The 21,303-nt window shown below is 49.3% G+C and overlaps 1 protein-coding gene across 1 annotated transcript in view; it reads left to right on the top strand.

Annotated features, from left to right (window-relative positions):
- Positions 1 to 21,303, top strand: part of LOC129856014 (CUB and sushi domain-containing protein 3-like) — a 749,171-nt gene that overhangs the window by 106,762 nt on the left and 621,106 nt on the right. Inside the window, exons 9-14 of the mRNA XM_055924143.1 lie at positions 2,669 to 2,772; positions 3,181 to 3,293; positions 8,262 to 8,444; positions 8,766 to 8,956; positions 10,010 to 10,145; positions 13,062 to 13,256. Coding sequence (XP_055780118.1) covers positions 2,669 to 2,772; positions 3,181 to 3,293; positions 8,262 to 8,444; positions 8,766 to 8,956; positions 10,010 to 10,145; positions 13,062 to 13,256 — 922 coding nt within the window. The remainder of the gene's footprint in view (positions 1 to 2,668; positions 2,773 to 3,180; positions 3,294 to 8,261; positions 8,445 to 8,765; positions 8,957 to 10,009; positions 10,146 to 13,061; positions 13,257 to 21,303) is intronic.

Genomic DNA, 21,303 nt, shown 5'->3' with positions numbered 1-21,303 from the left:
TCTCCCAGTCTCTCCTAGTCTCTCCTAGTTTCTCCCAGTCTCTCGTCGACATTGAAGTCATTATCTATGCTTCACAGTACCATGTGTTAGCTAACGTGACCTAACGTCATTAGGATAATTATGCACTGTTCCTGCATTGCTAATTCAACATGGTTTGTTACGTGAAAACACTGCAGGCATAGTGAGCGTCACAAATGTCACCATTTTCCCTATTTATTGCACTACGTTTGACCCGTGGCCATTTGGTAAAGTGCACTATCTAAAGAATAGAGTGCACTTTGGGACGCTGTGCTCTCCTGTCCCCAAAGCACAGACACTACAAGGTCCTAGAGAACAACAGAAGCGTTTTGCCGTCATGTTTCGCTGTCGGCGTCGACAGAAATGTGACACGCGTGGCATTTTAAAGCTTTAATCTGAGCTCCGCGTGGACGAGGTAGAAGTACACTTAAATACAACAATATTCTGGCTCACCGTTTTTCTTCATTCAGATTAAGCTTCTCTGCATGTGACCCGTTATATGTTAAAAGCTTCCCTGCATGTGTCATGTTATATGTTAAAAGCTTCTCTGCATGTGACCCGTTATATGTTAAAAGCTTCCCTGCATGTGTCCCGGTATATGTTAAAAGCTTCCCTGCATGTGACCCGTTATATGTTAAAAGCTTCCCTGCATGTGACCCGGTATATGTTAAAAGCTTCCCTGCATGTGACCCGTTATATGTTAAAAGCTTCCCTGCATGTGACCCGTTATATGTTAAAAGCTTCCCTGCATGTGACCCGGTATATGTTAAAAGCTTCCCTGCATGTGACCCGTTATATGTTAAAAGCTTCCCTGCATGTGTCATGTTATATGTTAAAAGCTTCCCTGCATGTGACCCGTTATATGTTAAAAGCTTCCCTGCATGTGACCCGTTATATGTTAAAAGCCTCCCTGCATGTGTCATGTTATATGTTAAAAGCTTCCCTGCATGTGACCCGTTATATGTTAAAAGCTTCCCTGCATGTGTCATGTTATATGTTAAAAGCTTCCCTGCATTTGTCATGTTATATGCTAAAAGCTTCCCTGCATGTGTCATGTTATATGTTAAAAGCTTCCCTGCATGTGTCATGTTATATTCGGTTGTGTTAAAAGCTTCCCTGCATGTGTCATGTAATATGTTCAAAGCCTCCCTGCATGTGTCATGTTATATGTTAAAATCTTCCCTGCATGTGTCATGTTATATATTAAACGCTTCCCTGCATGTGTCATGTTATATGTTAAAAGCTTCCCTGCATGTGTCATGTTATATTCGGTTGTGTTAAAAGCTTCCCTGCATGTGTCATGTTAAATTTGGTTGTGTTAAAAGCTTCCCTACATGTGTCATGTTATATGTTAAAAGCTTCCCTGCATGTGTCATGTTATGTGTTAAAAGCTTCCCTGCATGTGTCATGTTATATTCGGTTGTGTTAAAAGCTTCCCTGCATGTGTCCCGTTATATTCGGTTGTGCTAAAAGCTTCCCTGCATGTGTCATGTTATATGTTAAAAGCTTCCCTGCATGTGTCATGTTATATTCGGTTGTGCTAAAAGCTTCCCTGCATGTGTCATGTTATATGTTAAAAGCTTCCCTGCATGTGTCATGTTATATGTTAAAAGCTTCCCTGCATGTGTCATGTTATATGTTAAAAGCTTCCCTGCATGTGTCATGTTATATTCGGTTGTGCATATGGTTAAATTAAGGGAGGAGAGTAGCTCGGTCACAGTCAGCTACGGTGCATCCCAAATAGCAACCTATTCCCTATATAGTGCACTACATTCCATATGGCTCTGGTCAGAAGTTGTGCACTATATATAAAACAGGATGCTATGTGGGATGCATCGTAGGTGACTGTGACCAGAAGAATCATAAAAAGGGGAAGGCAGAAAGGCAATTCATTATTTCAGTCAATAAGTTCATCTCAAATTGCATCATTGCATGATTGCTTCTCAATATTTGATTTGTGTTCTGAGGGGGATTGTCAAATCTGTGCCATTAGCAATCTATAAAGTCCTCCCTGAAGACCATTTGCAGAGCTTCTGGGTTTTGAACAATTCAGGGCCTTGCTTTTGGTGAGAGAAACACACACGTCCACTCTACTTGACGAAATTCATCCGTTTGACAGGACTTGTTAGGATTACATTTTTTGGTTCCTTTTGTGTTTAATCGAATTGTCTTTTTTGCTCATTGTGAACCCGAAAGCTGTGTGGGCGGATATTTAGTAAACATCAGAAAAATGACTTGAATGAATATGATTCGAAAATCATTCTCCCAAAGGTGTGTTTATGCAAATCAGCAGCTGCTAGTAGGTCTGTTTATGAAATGGGATATGAGGTAAATGTGGAATGATTCTCTGGTCACATACTGTGACATGCTGATGTAATAGCAGTCGCTGGGTGGATTGTGTTTCTGGTATCTTCTCTAGAGCTTCCTGTCAGCGGTGGATTAGCTGTCGTTTACCAGATACCACGTCCCTATTATAAAGCCACTCAAATAAACACACTGTTTATTTCTGCTGAAAATTAAAATCATTCACGTCAAATAAAGCAATGCATTCATTTTGTTGTCCAATGAATAATAATGTGTTTAAAATAATATAAATGAGTCTAAAATACGTTTGGCAGTATACGTTGTATAAATCGGTATACTTCAACAGGTTATCCAGATCAACTTTGAGGAGTTTGACCTGGAGATCGGCTATGACTCGTTAACCATCGGAGACGGAGGGCAGGTCGGAGACTCGAGAACAATAATACAAGTGTAGGTATTATACTTGAATTATCCTCAGATCCCCAGAACCACATCTAGCATGATCTAGCTGTGAGATTATGCTTAAATAAAAATAAAAATGTCTGTTGTTTGATGGTTAAATTAAGTCCACTTACATTCCACGTTGTTATTTAATGTTAATATTAACCCTAACTAATAAACATGTCTGTTGTTTACAATAATGACTTATCGTCAAGTCTCTCTTACATGCCTGGTTGTTTAAAAAAGGTAAATAGCTTTTACGATCACCTCGTCTCTTAATTCTGTTCTTGTATTGCACTTTTAATTGGACAGATAAGTCCACTAAGAACAGATTCTTATTTACAATAACAACCGATCTGATTGGCTGAAGGGCAGTATTGTGACGGGCCATTGGTTGTATTGTGCTCTTGTCTGCAGCCTGACAGGCAGCTTCGTGCCTGACCTTATTGTCAGCATGTCCCATCAAATGTGGCTCCACCTTCAGTCTGATGAGAGCGTGGGATCTATCGGCTTCAAGATCAACTATAAAGGTACACGTACTATCAAACTCTTTAACCCTGGACACAGTGTACAGTCCTCCTCTGTGCTGATAACGATACAATGTTGAGATACATACACTATCAACCTACCTTAGCCCATGCCTGTCCCAGACCTATCCCCAGCACCCAGCCCCTATCCCCAGCCCCTAGCCCCCAGCCCCTATCCCCAGCCCCTATCCCCAGCCCCTATCCCCAGCCCCTATCCCCTAGCCCCAGCCCCTAGCCCCAGCCCCTAGCCCCAGCCCCTAGCCCCTATCCCCTATCCCCAGCACCCAGCCCCTAGCCCCTATCCCCTATCCCCAGCACCCAGCCCCTATCCCCAGCCCCTAGCCCCAGCCCCTATCCCCAGCCCCTATCCCCTAGCCCCAGCCCCTATCCCCAGCCCCTAGCCCCAGCCCCTAGCCCCTAGCCCCAGCCCCTAGCCCCTAGCCCCTATCCCCAGCCCCTAGCCCCAGCCCCTAGCCCCAGCCCCTAGCCCCTAGCCCCAGCCCCTAGCCCCAGCCCCTAGCCCCAGCCCCTAGCCCCTAGCCCCAGCCCCTAGCCCCTAGCCCCAGCCCCTAGCCCCAGCCCCTAGCCCCAGCCCCTAGCCCCAGCCCCTAGCCCCAGCACCCAGCCCCTATCCCCAGCCCCTAGCCCCAGCCCCTAGCCCCTATCCCCAGCACCCAGCCCCTATCCCCAGCCCCTAGCCCCAGCCCCTAGCCCCAGCCCCTAGCCCCAGCCCCTATCCCCTAGCCCCCAGCCCCCAGCACCCAGCCCCTATCCCCAGCCCCTAGCCCCTAGCCCCAGCCCCTAGCCCCAGCCCCTAGCCCCAGCCCCTATCCCCAGCCCCTATCCCCAGCACCCAGCCCCTATCCCCAGCCCCTAGCCCCTATCCCCAGCCCCTAGCCCCTATCCCCTAGCCCCCAGCCCCCAGCCCCTAGCCCCCAGACCCTATCCCCTAGCCCCCAGCGCCTATCCCCAGCCCCTATCCCCAGGCCCTATCCCCTATCCCCAGCGCCTATCCCCAGCCCCTAGCCCCCAGCCCCTATCACCAGCCCCTAGCCCCCAGCCCCTAGCCCCCAGCCCCTATCACCAGCCCCTAGCCCCCAGCCCCTAGCCCCCAGCCCCTATCCCCTAGCCCCCAGCGCCTATCCCCAGCCCCTATCCCCATCCCCAGCCCCTATCCCCAGCGCCTATCCCCAGCCCCTATCCCCATCCCCAGCCCCTAGCCCCCAGCACCTATCCCCCAGCCCCCAGCTCCAGACCACCTCCATCCCAGACCTGGCCCAGCATCAGACCACCTCCATCCCAGACCTGGCACAGCACCAGACCACCTCCATCCCAGACCTGGCCCAGACCACCTCCATCCCAGACCTGGCCCAGCACCAGACCACCTCCATCCCAGACCTGGCCCAGACTACCTCCATCCCAGACCTGGTCCAGCACCAGACTACCTCCATCCCAGACCTGGTCCAGCACCAGACTACCTCCATCCCAGACCTGGTCCAGCACCAGACTACCTCTATCCCAGACCTGGCCCAACACCAGACTACCTCCATCCCAGACCTGGCCCAGCACCAGACTACCTCCATCCCAGACCTGGTCCAGCACCAGACTACCTCTATCCCAGACCTGGTCCAGCAACAGACTACCTCCATCCCAGACCTGGTCCAGCAACAGACTACCTCCATCCCAGACCTGGCCCAGCACCAGACTACCTCTATCCCAGACCTGGTCCAGCACCAGACTACCTCCATCCCAGACCTGGCCCAGCACCAGACTACCTCCATCCCAGACCTGGCCCAGCATCAGACTACCTCTATCCCAGACCTGGTCCAGACTACCTCCATCCCAGACATGGACAGCACCAGACTACATCCATCCCAGACCTGGTCCAGCACCAGACTACCTCCATCCCAGACCAGGTCCAGACTACCTCCATCCCAGACCTGGCCCAGCACCAGACTACCTCTATCCCAGACCTGGTCCAGCAACAGACTACCTCCATCCCAGACCTGGCCCAGCACCAGACTACCTCTATCCCAGACCTGGTCCAGCACCAGACTACCTCCATCCCAGACCTGGTCCAGCACCAGACTACCTCTATCCCAGACCTGGCCCAGCACCAGACTACCTCCATCCCAGACCTGGCCCAGCACCAGACTACCTCCATCCCAGACCTGGCCCAGCACCAGACCACCTCCATCCCAGACCTGGCCCAGCACCAGACTACCTCTATCCCAGACCTGGCCCAGCACCAGACTACCTCCATCCCAGACCTGGTCCAGCACCAGACTACCTCCATCCCAGACCTGGCCCAGCATCAGACTACCTCTATCCCAGACCTGGTCCAGACTACCTCCATCCCAGACATGGACAGCACCAGACTACATCCATCCCAGACCTGGTCCAGCACCAGACTACCTCCATCCCAGACCTGGCCCAGCACCAGACTACCTCCATCCCAGACCTGGTCCAGACTACCTCCATCCCAGACCTGGCCCAGCACCAGACCACCTCCATCCCAGACCTGGCCCAGACCACCTCCATCCCAGACCTGGCCCAGCACCAGACCACCTCCATCCCAGACCTGGCCCAGACTACCTCCATCCCAGACCTGGTCCAGCACCAGACTACCTCCATCCCAGACCTGGTCCAGCACCAGACTACCTCCATCCCAGACCTGGTCCAGCACCAGACTACCTCTATCCCAGACCTGGCCCAACACCAGACTACCTCCATCCCAGACCTGGCCCAGCACCAGACTACCTCCATCCCAGACCTGGTCCAGCACCAGACTACCTCTATCCCAGACCTGGTCCAGCAACAGACTACCTCCATCCCAGACCTGGTCCAGCAACAGACTACCTCCATCCCAGACCTGGCCCAGCACCAGACTACCTCTATCCCAGACCTGGTCCAGCACCAGACTACCTCCATCCCAGACCTGGTCCAGCACCAGACTACCTCTATCCCAGACCTGGCCCAGCACCAGACTACCTCCATCCCAGACCTGGCCCAGCACCAGACTACCTCCATCCCAGACCTGGCCCAGCATCAGACTACCTCTATCCCAGACCTGGTCCAGACCACCTCCATCCCAGACATGGACAGCACCAGACTACATCCATCCCAGACCTGGTCCAGCACCAGACTACCTCCATCACAGACCTGGTCCAGACTACCTCCATCCCAGACCTGGTCCAGCACCAGACTACCTCAATCCCAGACCTGGTCCAGACTACCTCCATCCCAGACCTGGCCCAGCACCAGACTACCTCCATGCCAGACCTGGCCCAGCACCAGACTACCTCCATCCCAGACCTGGTCCAGACTACCTCCATCCCAGACCTGGCCCACACCAGACTACCTCCATGCCAGACCTGGCCCAGCACCAGACTACCTCCATCCCAGACCTGGCCCAGCACCAGACTACCTCTATCCCAGACCTGGTCCAGCACCAGACTACCTCCATCCCAGACCTGGTCCAGCACCAGACTACCTCTATCCCAGACCTGGCCCAGCACCAGACTACCTCCATCCCAGACCTGGCCCAGCACCAGACTACCTCCATCCCAGACCTGGCCCAGCATCAGACTACCTCTATCCCAGACCTGGTCCAGACTACCTCCATCCCAGACATGGACAGCACCAGACTACATCCATCCCAGACCTGGTCCAGCACCAGACTACCTCCATCCCAGACCTGGTCCAGACTACCTCCATCCCAGACCTGGCCCAGCACCAGACTACCTCTATCCCAGACCTGGTCCAGCAACAGACTACCTCCATCCCAGACCTGGCCCAGCACCAGACTACCTCTATCCCAGACCTGGTCCAGCACCAGACTACCTCCATCCCAGACCTGGTCCAGCACCAGACTACCTCTATCCCAGACCTGGCCCAGCACCAGACTACCTCCATCCCAGACCTGGCCCAGCACCAGACTACCTCCATCCCAGACCTGGCCCAGCACCAGACCACCTCCATCCCAGACCTGGCCCAGCACCAGACTACCTCTATCCCAGACCTGGCCCAGCACCAGACTACCTCCATCCCAGACCTGGTCCAGCACCAGACTACCTCCATCCCAGACCTGGCCCAGCATCAGACTACCTCTATCCCAGACCTGGTCCAGACTACCTCCATCCCAGACATGGACAGCACCAGACTACATCCATCCCAGACCTGGTCCAGCACCAGACTACCTCCATCCCAGACCTGGCCCAGCACCAGACTACCTCCATCCCAGACCTGGTCCAGACTACCTCCATCCCAGACCTGGCCCAGCACCAGACTACCTCCATCCCAGACCTGGCCCAGCACCAGACTACCTCTATCCCAGACCTGGTCCAGCACCAGACTACCTCCATCCCAGACCTGGCCCAACACCAGACTACCTCTATCCCAGACCTGGCCCAGCACCAGACCACCTCCATCCCAGACCTGGCCCAACACCAGACTACCTCCATCCCAGACCTGGCCCAGCACCAGACTACCTCCATCCCAGACCTGGTCCAGACTACCTCCATCCCAGACCTGGTCCAGCACCAGACTACCTCCATCCCAGACCTGGTCCAGACTACCTCCATCCCAGACCTGGCCCAGCACCAGACTACCTCCATGCCAGACCTGGCCCAGCACCAGACTACCTCCATCCCAGACCTGGTCCAGACTACCTCCATCCCAGACCTGGCCCAGCACCAGACTACCTCCATGCCAGACCTGGCCCAGCACCAGACTACCTCCATCCCAAACCTGGCCCAGCACCAGACTACCTCTATCCCAGACCTGGCCCAGCACCAGACTACCTCCATCCCAAACCTGGCCCAGCACCAGACTACCTCCATCCCAAACCTGGCCCAACACCAGACCACCTCTATCCCAGACCAGGACCAGAGACCCTATGAGAAAGATACTATCAGTATCAAACAGATAAGGTACTAACATTTGACTAATCCCTATCTCTTTCTCTGACAGAGATTGATAAGGAGAGTTGTGGGGACCCAGGTACACCTCTGTATGGCTTCCAGGAGGGCAGTGGGTTTCTGAACGGGAACGTGCTGCGGTTCGAGTGCCAGTTTGGCTTCGAGCTGATTGGAGAGAGGATGATCACCTGTCAGAACAACAACCAATGGTCTGCTAACATCCCCATTTGCATATGTGAGTATCTGGACTTGCAGAGTATGGAGAGTATGTTCATTGTTGGAAATGTCATGTTAAAGCACAGTAATTCTGTGGAATATAAATATATATTTTAAATAAGTAAGGAAATATATTATTACACTTTTCAGGTTTTACATCGCATATGTAACAGAGCACCATTTTGTGCAGTATGTACAGTATATTTATAGGAAAACCCTCCCATCCTGCCTCGGTGGAATACCTTAATGAACATGTGTTCATGAGTGAACATATAACATAGGAACATACAAACATAAACATTTCTACACCTAACCCACTCCCTTTTTCAAACTCCCACAGTCCCATGTTTCTCCAACTTCACGGCGGCCGTGGGCACTGTGCTGTCCCCTGACTACCCAGAAGGCTATGGGAACAACCTGAACTGTGTGTGGATCATCATCTCTGAACCCGGCAGCCGGATCCACCTGGCCTTCAACGACTTTGACCTGGAGCCTCCATACGACTTCCTTACCGTGAAGGACGGAGACCAGGTAATGGATTATTTGAGACTAGGTAATGGATTAATTGAGACCAGGTAATGGATTAATTGAGACCAGGTAATGGATTGATTGAGACCAGGTAATGGATTGATTGAGACCAGGTAATAGATTGATTGAGACCAGGTAATGAATTGATTGAGACCAGGTAATGGATTGATTGAGACCAGGTAATGGATTGATTGAGACCAGGTAATGGATTAATTGAGACCAGATAATAGATTAATTGAGACCAGGTAATAGATTGATTGAGACCAGATAATAGATTAATTGAGACCAGGTAATGGATTGATTGAGACCAGGTAATGGATTAATTGAGACCAGGTAATAGATTGATTGAGACCAGATAATAGATTAATTGAGACCAGGTAATGGATTGATTGAGACCAGGTAATGGATTAATTGAGACCAGGTAATGGATTGATTGAGACCAGGTAATGGATTGATTGACACCAGGTAATAGATTAATTGAGACCAGGTAATGGATTGATTGAGACCAGGTAATGGATTAATTGAGACCAGGTAATAGATTAATTGAGACCAGGTAATGGATTGATTGAGACCAGGTAATGGATCAATTGAGACCAGGTAATGGATTGATTGAGACCAGGAAATGGATTAATTGAGACCAGTAATAGATTTATTGAGACCAGGTAATGGATTGATTGAGACTAGGTAATGGATTAATTGAGACCAGGTAATGGATTGACTGAGACCAGGTAATGGATTAATTGATAATTGATTGAGTAGCTCGTAAAAGGGGAAGGGCATCATGGAGGTTTTTAAATCACTCTTTAAAAACACAGTTTTAGCGACGCCTGAAAGCTTCCTAGCTTTATGTTAGTGGTTTCATACATCATTTCTGGGATTTTAGGTTATTTTAGTTCATCTCTTATTGCCTCTTGGTTTGTGGTAAATTCTTTCATTTTCTTGTTTTACCAAAACGTTTGTGTTGAAGTGTATAGTTTATTTGAATAGTGTTGTGTTGTTTAAATGCCCCCCCCCTCCCCCTTAAATACCGTTTTAAACACGATGTGGTCGTACCAGACGGGCTCGTCCATCCTGGGGAGATACTCGGGAGCCGAGGTTCCCTCTCACTTCAGCTCCAACAGTAACATACTACAGCTGGAGTTCCAGGCGGACCACTCCATGTCCGGAAGAGGCTTCAACATCACCTACAGCAGTCAGTACTCAGCTCTATTACTACCGCACATGTCATACAAGTCACTTTGTTTTGGGGGGAGGGGGGGGGGCATTGATTACCAAGTGTACAGTCTTGTGAGTCGTTGTACCCCACTGGTAAAAGATGTTGAGTTAGCGTACAAGTGTACAGTCTTGTGAGTCGTTGTACCCCACTGGTTAAAGATGTTGAGTTAGCGTACAAGTGTACATTCTTGTGAGTCGTTGTACCCCACTGGTTAAAGATGTTGAGTTAGCGTACAAGTGTACAGTTTTGTGAGTCGTTGTACCCCACTGGTTAAAGATGTTGATTTAGCGTACAAGTGTACAGTCTTGTGAGTCGTTGTACCCCACTGGTTAAAGATGTTGAGTTAGCGTACAAGTGTACAGTCTTGTGAGTCGTTGTACCCCACTGGTTAAAGATGTTGAGTTAGCGTACAAGTGTACATTCTTGTGAGTCGTTGTACCCCACTGGTTAAAGATGTTGAGTTAGCGTACAAGTGTACAGTCTTGTGAGTCGTTGTACCCCACTGGTAAAAGATGTTGAGTTAGCGTACAAGTGTACAGTCTTGTGAGTCGTTGTACCCCACTGGTAAAAGATGTTGAGTTAGCGTACAAGTGTATAGTCTTGTGAGTCGTTGTACCCCACTGGTTAAAGATGTTGAGTTAGCGTACAAGTGTACATTCTTGTGAGTCGTTGTACCCCACTGGTTAAAGATGTTGAGTTAGCATACAAGTGTACAGTCTTGTGAGTCGTTGTACCCCACTGGTTAAAGATGTTGATTTAGCGTACAAGTGTACAGTCTTGTGAGTCGTTGTACCCCGCTGGTTAAAGATGTTGAGTTAGCGTACAAGTGTACAGTCTTGTGAGTCGTTGTACCCCACTGGTAAAAGATGTTGAGTTAGCGTACAAGTGTACAGTCTTGTGAGTCATTGTACCCCACTGGTAAAAGATGTTGAGTTAGCGTTCGTTCAATGTCGTATATTGCAAGGCACACTGTTACAAGGCTGTACTAGTAGATGAGTCATACCATCTCTTATCGTTACTAGTAGATGAGTCATAACATCTCTTATCGTTACTAGTAGATGAGTCATAACATCTCTTATCGTTACTGGTAGATGAGTCATAACATCTCTTATCGTTACTAGTAGATGAGTCATAACATCTCTTATCGTTACTAGTAGATGAGTCATAACATCTCTTATCGTTACTGGTAGATGAGTCATAACATCTCTTATCGTTACTAGTAGATGAGTCATACCATCTCTTATCATTACTAGTAGATGAGTCATAACATCTCTTATCGTTACTAGTAGATGAGTCATAACATCTCTTATCGTTACTAGTAGATGAGTCATACCATCTCTTATCGTTACTAGTAGATGAGTCATAACATCTCTTATCGTTACTAGTAGATGAGTCATAACATCTCTTATCGTTACTAGTAGATGAGTCATAACATCTCTTATCGTTACTAGTAGATGAGTCATAACATCTCTTATCGTTACTAGTAGATGAGTCATAACATCTCTTATCGTTACTAGTAGATGAGTCATAACATCTCTTATCGTTACTAGTAGATGAGTCATACCATCTCTTATCGTTAGGTCAGTCACCGAAAGGATGATGGTTTCCAATATTTGAGGTGACAAGGTGAAAAATCTGTCGATGTGCCTTTGAGCAAGACACTTAATAACCCTACTTTGCTCTTGGTGCACCAGGCTACTATGACTGTAAAAACAACACATTTCACTGCTGCTATCCAGTGGATGGGACAACGTTAATGTATTTCTTTATATATATTTATTATTATTATTTTTTAAACAAATGTACAGTCTTGTGTTTCATTGTATATAATGTGTGACTTTATCTACCATCGTAGCTTCAATATCAACTACATTTAATCAGTAAACTCACAGGGCAGGTAGACGTTGGATTAATGTTGTGTCGACGTTATATTACAAAACAAACCTGTCAATGAAAACCACTCTCTATTGCCATGCTCTGTTTAAACAGATGCGTCACACGTCTGATATTGTTGAGAGGTCACTGACGGCCACATATACGGTATTGTCATTTGCTGTACGTATGTAATGACAACTACATTATGTGTGTTTTATAATTCTACCGTACGGAGCGGATGGTACTGAGGCGGCGCACGAAAGGCCCTCAGTTTCAACGGGGATGAATATTCCAGGCTATTATATGGTTGAATACAATGATAACATAGTGTCTGTTCTCCTCTGTCAAGGCACTGCAGTCCCTTAGAGAAGGTATTGTGGTTCTGAGACCTACTGTAGGCTAGCAGCGGGAGAGTTATCTTATCTTTTCATGCAAAGAAAGATATCTTTTCTTTCCACATATCTTTCTTTATCCGCCTTTTTGAAAGGCCTTATTCCTCATCAGACACTATATATCATGTTCCCTCCCTCCCTTTCTCTCTCCCTCTCTCCCTCTCTCTCTCTCTCTCGCTTTCTCTCTCCCTCTCTCTCTCTCCCTCACTCTCCCTCCCTTCCTCTCTCCCTCTCTCTCCCCCCTCTCTCTCTCTCCCTCTCTCTCCCTCTCTCTCCCTCCCTCTCTCTCTCCCACTCTCCCTCTCTCTCTCTCCCTCTCTCTCTCCCTCTCTCTCTCCCTCTCTCCCTCCCTTTCTCTCTCTCTCCCTCTCTCCCTCCCTCTCTCTCTCTCCCTCTCCCTCTCTCTCTGTCTCTCTCTCTCTCTGTCTCTCTCTCTGTCTCTCCCTCTCTCTCTCTCTCTCTCTCTCTCTCTCTCCCTCTCTCCCTCCCTTTCTCTCTCTCTCCCTCTCTCCCTCCCTTTCTCTCTCTCTCCCTCTCCCTCTCTCTCTGTCTCTCTCTCTCTCTGTCTCTCTCTCTCTCTCCCTCTCTCCCTCCCTTTCTCTCTCTCTCCCTCCCTCCCCTTCAGCATTTGGCCACAACGAGTGTCCGGACCCAGGCGTCCCTCTGAACGCCAGACGTTTTGGGGACAGTTTCCAGCTGGGTAGCTCTGTCTCAGTGGTTTGTGAGGAGGGTTTCATCAAGACCCAGGGCACTGACACTATCACCTGCCAGCTGGATGGGGGCAAGGTCATGTGGAGCGGACCCATCCCTAAATGTGAAGGTAACAACCATTCATTATTCCAACATTTCCATTGGATTGTGGGGGGGAAAGCGATATCCTTCAGTTATACCGCACCAGGACATGTGAAGGTAGGACTAGAGAGGATGATTTGTGAGGTTATTTTACAGGATATTAGGTGAGGATTAGAGAGCATGAATGTTTTCTATCTATCAACTATGTATTGTTACCCCCCTCCTGTGCCTGTAAGTGTCTGATAACAGGGCTGTAGCCATGATAATAATTGTCGTAAGGCAGAGTGGACAATTATTTTTGTTCAAGGGCCAAGTCGGTATCTCCCCAATTCAACGCAGTTATACTGTCACGCCCTGACCTTAGAGAGCCTTTTTTATGTCTCTTTTTTGGTTTGGTCAGGGTGTGAGGGGTGGGCATTCTATGTCCTTTACTTCTATGATTTTGTGTTTCTATGTTTTGGCCCGGGTATGGTTCTCAATCAGGGACAGCTGTCTATCGTTGTCTCTGATTGGGAAACATACTTAGGCAGCCTGTTTTTCCCACCTGTGTTACGGCTGTCCTCGCTGACAGAAGGTGTGGACCAAAACGCAGAGTGGTTAGTGTTCATTCTTTTAATGAAAGTGAACAAAACAATTCAAAATACAAAAACAACCAACGTGACAAAACCGAAACCGTCCTGTGTGGCAACAAAACCTCCACAGGAACAAACACCCACAAAACACAAGTGAAACCCAGGCTGCCTTAGTATGATTCTCAATCAGGGACAACGATAGACACCTGTTTCTGATTGAGAATCATACCAGGCCGAACACCAAAATCCCAACATAGAAATAGAAAACATAGACTGCCCACCCAAAACTCACGCCCTGACCAATAAACACATACAAAACAAGAGAAAACAGGTCAGGAACGTGACAACCTGTGATTGTGGGCAGTTAACTTTGTTTGTGGCACTAATGCCCTGTAAGCTTCACGGTCGTTTATTTCGTTTGTTGTTTTGTTTAGCGTCATTTCTAAAATAAAAGGGGAAAACGGACGCTCGCCACGCTGCTCCTTGGTCTTCTTCCAGCATCGGCCGTGACATATAGATGTTTAACCAATTTGTTTGTCAAAGTCAATTTGCAGGACGTAAAAGGGGCAGCTATTTCAAACTATATAGGTACATTATAATTCCTCTAAACTTTCTTTTATACTTTATCAAGTGCAGGTAGAAGTACACTCGGTTTTAATTCATTGCATCTCAATACAAAGTTAAATGTTGCAATGAATTAAAACCGAGTGTAGTTGCCATATATCTGAGACAATAAGCAATAAAATTAAACCAACGTTTAATTTTGGCTCTCCCCTGGCTCTACACGAGGTTCCTCTGCTACATCTCTATGGCTCTACACGAGGTTCCTCTGCTACATCTCTCTGGCTCTACACGAGGTTCCTCTGCTACATCTCTCTGGCTCTACACGAGGTTCCTCTGCTACATCTCTATGGCTCTACACGAGGTTCCTTTGCTACAGTAGATACATCTCTCTGGCTCTACACGAGGTTCCTCTGCTACATCTCTCTGGCTCTACACGAGGTTCCTCTGCTACATCTCTCTGGCTCTACACGAGGTTCCTCTGCTACATCTCTCTGGCTCTACACGAGGTTCCTCTGCCTCATCTCTCTGGCTCTACACGAGGTTCCTCTGCTACATCTCTCTGGCTCTACACGAGGTTCCTCTGCTACATCTCTCTGCCTCTACACGAGGTTCCTCTGCTACAGTAGATACATCTCTCTGGCTCTACACGAGGTTCCTCTGCTACATCTCTATGGCTCTACACGAGGTTCCTCTGCTACAGTAGATACATCTCTCTGGCTCTACACGAGGTTCCTCTGCTACATCTCTATGGCTCTACACGAGGTTCCTCTGCTACAGTAGATACATCTCTCTGGCTCTACACGAGGTTCCTCTGCTACATCTCTATGGCTCTACACGAGGTTCCTCTGCTACAGTAGATACATCTCTCTGGCTCTACACGAGGTTCCTCTGCTACAGTAGATACATCTCTATGGCTCTACACCAGGTTCCTCTGCTACAGTAGATACATCTCTCTGGCTCTACACGAGGTTCCTCTGCTACATCTCTATGGCTCTACACGAGGTTCCTCTGCTACATCTCTCTGGCTCTACACGAGGTTCCTCTGCTACATCTCTCTGGCTCTACACGAGGTTCCTCTGCTACATCTCTCTGGCTCTACACGAGGTTCCTCTGCTACATCTCTATGGCTCTACACGAGGTTCATCTGCTACAGTAGATACATCTCTCTGGCTCTACACGAGGTTCCTCTGCTACAGTAGATACATCTCTCTGGCTCTACACGAGGTTCCTCTGCTACATCTCTATGGCTCTACACGAGGTTCCTCTGCTACAGTAGATACATCTCTCTGGCTCTACACGAGGTTCCTCTGCTACATCTCTATGGCTCTACACGAGGTTCCTCTGCTACAGTAGATACATCTCTCTGGCTCTACACGAGGTTCCTCTGCTACATCTCTCTGGCTCTACACGAGGTTCCTCTGCTACATCTCTCTGGCTCTACACGAGGTTCATCTGCTACAGTAGATACATCTCTCTGGCTCTACACGAGGTTCCTCTGCTACAGTAGATACATCTCTCTGGCTCTACACGAGGTTCCTCTGCTACATCTCTATGGCTCTACACGAGGTTCCTCTGCTACAGTAGATACATCTCTCTGGCTCTACACGAGGTTCCTCTGCTACATCTCTATGGCTCTACACGAGGTTACCTCTGCTACAGTAGATACATCTCTCTGGATCTACACGAGGTTCCTCTGCTACATTTCTCTGGCTCTACACGAGGTTCCTCTGCTACATCTCTCTGGCTCTACACGAGGTTCCTCTGCTACATCTCTATGGCTCTACACGAGGTTCCTCTGCTACATCTCTCTGGCTCTACACGAGGTTCCTCTGCTACAGTAGATACATCTCTCTGGCTCTACACGAGGTTCCTCTGCTACAGTAGATACATCTCTCTGGCTCTACACGAGGTTCCTCTGCTACATCTCTCTGACTCTACACGAGGTTCCTCTGCTACATCTCTCTGGCTCTACACGAGGTTCCTCTGCTACATCTCTATGGCTCTACACGAGGTTCCTCTGCTACAGTAGATACATCTCTCTGGCTCTACACGAGGTTCCTCTGCTACATCTCTCTGGCTCTACACGAGGTTCCTCTGCTACATCTCTCTGGCTTTACACGAGGTTCCTCTGCTACAGTAGATACATCTCTCTGGCTCTACACGAGGTTCATCTGCTACAGTAGATACATCTCTCTGGCTCTACACGAGGTTCCTCTGCTACATCTCTATGGCTCTACACGAGGTTCCTCTGCTACATCTCTCTGGCTCTACACGAGGTTCCTCTGCTACATCTCTCTGGCTCTACACGAGGTTCCTCTGCTACAGTAGATACATCTCTCTGGCTCTCCACGAGGTTCCTCTGCTACAGCAGATACATCTCTCTGGCTCTACACGAGGTTCCTCTGCTACATCTCTCTGGCTCTACACGAGGTTCCTCTGCTACAGTAGATACATCTCTCTGGCTCTCCACGAGGTTCCTCTGCTACAGTAGATACATCTCTCTGCCTCTACACGAGGTTCCTCTGCTACATCTCTCTGGCTCTACACGAGGTTCCTCTGCTACATCTCTCTGGCTCTACACGAGGTTCCTCTGCTACATCTCTATGGCTCTACACGAGGTTCCTCTGCTACAGTAGATACATCTCTCTGGCTCTACACGAGGTTCCTCTGCTACATCTCTCTGGCTCTACACGAGGTTCCTCTGCTACATCTCTCTGGCTCTACACGAGGTTCCTCTGCTACAGTAGATACATCTCTCTGGCTCTACACGAGGTTCCTCTGCTACATCTCTCTGGCTCTACACGAGGTTCCTCTGCTACATCTCTATGGCTCTACACGAGGTTCCTCTGCTACATCTCTCTGGCTCTACACGAGGTTCCTCTGCTACATCTCTCTGGCTCTACACGAGGTTCCTCTGCTACATCTCTCTGGCTCTACACGAGGTTCCTCTGCTACAGTAGATACATCTCTCTGGCTCTACACGAGGTTCCTCTGCTACAGTAGATACATCTCTCTGGCTCTACACGAGGTTCCTCTGCTACATCTCTCTGGCTCTCCACGAGGTTCCTCTGCTACAGCAGATACATCTCTCTGGCTCTACACGAGGTTCCTCTGCTACATCTCTCTGGCTTTACACGAGGTTCCTCTGCTACAGTAGATACATCTCTCTGCCTCTACACGAGGTTCCTCTGCTACATCTCTCTGGCTCTACACGAGGTTCCTCTGCTACATCTCTATGGCTCTACACGAGGTACCTCTGCTACAGTAGATACATCTCTATGGCTCTACACAAGGTTCCTCTGCTACAGTAGATACATCTCTCTGGCTCTACACGAGGTTCCTCTGCTACATCTCTCTGGCTCTACACGAGGTTCCTCTGCTACAGTAGATACATCTCTCTGGCTCTACACGAGGTTCCTCTGCTACATCTCTATGGCTCTACACGAGGTTCCTCTGCTACAGTAGATACATCTCTCTGGCTCTACACGAGGTTCCTCTGCTACATCTCTATGGCTCTACACGAGGTTACCTCTGCTACAGTAGATACATCTCTCTGGATCTACACGAGGTTCCTCTGCTACATCTCTCTGGCTCTACACGAGGTTCCTCTGCTACATCTCTCTGGCTCTACACGAGGTTCCTCTGCTACATCTCTATGGCTCTACACGAGGTTCCTCTGCTACATCTCTATGGCTCTACACGAGGTTCCTCTGCTACAGTAGATACATCTCTCTGGCTCTACACGAGGTTCCACTGCTACATCTCTCTGGCTCTACACGAGGTTCCTCTGCTACAGTAGATACATCTCTATGGCTCTACACGAGGTTCCTCTGCTACAGTAGATACATCTCTATGGCTCTACACGAGGTTCCACTGCTACATCTCTCTGGCTCTACACGAGGTTCCTCTGCTACAGTAGATACATCTCTCTGGCTCTACACGAGGTTCCTCTGCTACATCTCTATGGCTCTACACGAGGTTCCTCTGCTACATCTCTCTGGCTCTACACGAGGTTCCTCTGCTACATCTCTCTGGCTCTACACGAGGTTCCTCTGCTACATCTCTATGGCTCTACACGCGGTTCCTCTGCTACATCTCTCTGGCTCTACACGAGGTTCCTCTGCTACAGTAGATACATCTCTATGGCTCTACACGAGGTTCCTCTGCTACATCTCTATGGCTCTACACGAGGTTCCTCTGCTACAGTAGATACATCTCTCTGGCTCTACACGAGGTTCCACTGCTACATCTCTCTGGCTCTACACGAGGTTCCTCTGCTACAGTAGATACATCTCTATGGCTCTACACGAGGTTCCTCTGCTACAGTAGATACATCTCTCTGGCTCTACACGAGGTTCCACTGCTACATCTCTCTGGCTCTACACGAGGTTCCTCTGCTACAGTAGATACATCTCTATGGCTCTACACGAGGTTCCTCTGCTACAGTAGATACATCTCTATGGCTCTACACGAGGTTCCTCTGCTACAGTAGATACATCTCTCTGGCTCTACACGAGGTTCCTCTGCTACAGTAGATACATCTCTCTGGCTCTACACGAGGTTCCTCTGCTACATCTCTCTGGCTCTACACGAGGTTCCTCTGCTACATCTCTCTGGCTCTACACGAGGTTCCTCTGCTACATCTCTATGGCTCTACACGAGGTTCCTCTGCTACATCTCTCTGGCTCTACACGAGGTTCCTCTGCTACAGTAGATACATCTCTCTGGCTCTACACGAGGTTCCTCTGCTACATCTCTATGGCTCTACACGAGGTTCCTCTGCTACATCTCTATGGCTCTACACGCGGTTCCTCTGCTACAGTAGATACATCTCTCTGGCTCTACACGAGGTTCCTCTGCTACAGTAGATATATCTCTCTGGCTCTACATGAGGTTCCTCTGCTACAGTAGATACATCTCTCTGGCTCTACACGAGGTTCCTCTGCTACAGTAGATACATCTCTATGGCTCTATACGAGGTTCCTCTGCTACATCTCTCTGGCTCTACACGAGGTTCCTCTGCTACAGTAGATACATCTCTCTGGCTCTACACGAGGTTCCTCTGCTACATCTCTCTGGCTCTACATGAGGTTCCTCTGCTACATCTCTATGGCTCTACACGAGGTTCCTCTGCTACAGTAGATACATCTCTCTGGCTCTACACGAGGTTCCTCTGCTACATCTCTCTGGCTCTACACGCGGTTCCTCTGCTACAGTAGATACATCTCTCTGGCTCTACACGAGGTTCCTCTGCTACATCTCTCTGGCTCTACACGCGGTTCCTCTGCTACATCTCTCTGGCTCTACACGAGGTTCCTCTGCTACAGTAGATACATCTCTCTGGCTCTACACGAGGTTCCTCTGCTACATCTCTCTGGCTCTACACGAGGTTCCTCTGCTACAGTAGATACATCTCTCTGGCTCTACACGAGGTTCCTCTGCTACAGTAGATACATCTCTCTGGCTCTACACGAGGTTCCTCTGCTACAGTAGGTACATCTCTCTGGCTCTATACGAGGTTCCTCTGCTACAGTAGAAACATCTCTCTGGCTCTACACGAGGTTCCTCTGCTACATCTCTATGGCTCTACACGAGGTTCCTCTGCTACATCTCTCTGGCTCTACACGCGGTTCCTCTGCTACATCTCTCTGGCTCTACACGAGGTTCCTCTGCTACATCTCTCTGGCTCTACACGAGGTTCCTCTGCTACAGTAGATACATCTCTCTGGCTCTACACGAGGTTCCTCTGCCTCATCTCTCTGGCTCTACACGAGGTTCCTCTGCTACATCTCTCTGGCTCTACACGAGGTTCCTCTGCTACATCTCTCTGGCTCTACACGCGGTTCCTCTGCTACATCTCTCTGGCTCTACACGAGGTTCCTCTGCTACATCTCTCTGGCTCTACACGAGGTTCCTCTGCTACATTTCTCTGGCTCTACACGAGGTTCCTCTGCTACATCTCTCTGGCTCTACACGAGGTTCCTCTGCTACAGTAGATACATCTCTCTGGCTCTACACGAGGTTCCTCTGCTACATCTCTCTGGCTCTACACGAGGTTCCTCTGCTACATCTCTCTGGCTCTACACGAGGTTCCTCTGCTACATCTCTCTGGCTCTACACGAGGTTCCTCTGCTACAGTAGATACATCTCTCTGGCTCTACACGAGGTTCCTCTGCTACATCTCTATGGCTCTACACGAGGTTCCTCTGCTACAGTAGATACATCTCTCTGGCTCTACACGAGGTTCCTCTGCTACATCTCTCTGGCTCTACACGAGGTTCCTCTGCTACATCTCTATGGCTCTACACGAGGTTCCTCTGCTACATCTCTCTGGCTCTACACGAGGTTCCTCTGCTACATCTCTCTGGCTCTACACGAGGTTCCTCTGCTACAGTAGATACATCTCTCTGGCTCTACACGAGGTTCCTCTGCTACATCTCTCTGGCTCTACACGAGGTTCCTCTGCTACAGTAGATACATCTCTCTGGCTCTACACGAGGTTCCTCTGCTACATCTCTCTGGCTCTACACGAGGTTCCTCTGCTACAGTAGATACATCTCTATGGCTCTACACGAGGTTCCTCTGCTACATCTCTATGGCTCTACACGAGGTTCCTCTGCTACAGTAGATACATCTCTCTGGCTCTACACGAGGTTCCTCTGCTACATCTCTATGGCTCTACACGAGGTTCCTCTGCTACATCTCTCTGGCTCTACACGAGGTTCCTCTGCTACATCTCTCTGGCTCTACACGAGGTTCCTCTGCTACATCTCTCTGGTTCTACACGAGGTTCCTCTGCTACATCTCTCTGGCTCTACACGAGGTTCCTCTGCTACAGTAGATACATCTCTCTGGCTCTACACGAGGTTCCTCTGCTACAGTAGAAAAATCTCTCTGTATTTTGGTCATGTCCTTCAGGTTGCAGGGAGGTGAGCAGCT

The sequence above is a fragment of the Salvelinus fontinalis genome, chromosome 5 (assembly GCF_029448725.1).
Source record: "Salvelinus fontinalis isolate EN_2023a chromosome 5, ASM2944872v1, whole genome shotgun sequence".
In the NCBI taxonomy this organism is placed as follows: Eukaryota; Metazoa; Chordata; class Actinopteri; order Salmoniformes; family Salmonidae; genus Salvelinus; species Salvelinus fontinalis.
Note: the sequence above shows the minus strand (reverse complement) of the source record. Positions and strands in the feature narration are given on the sequence as shown.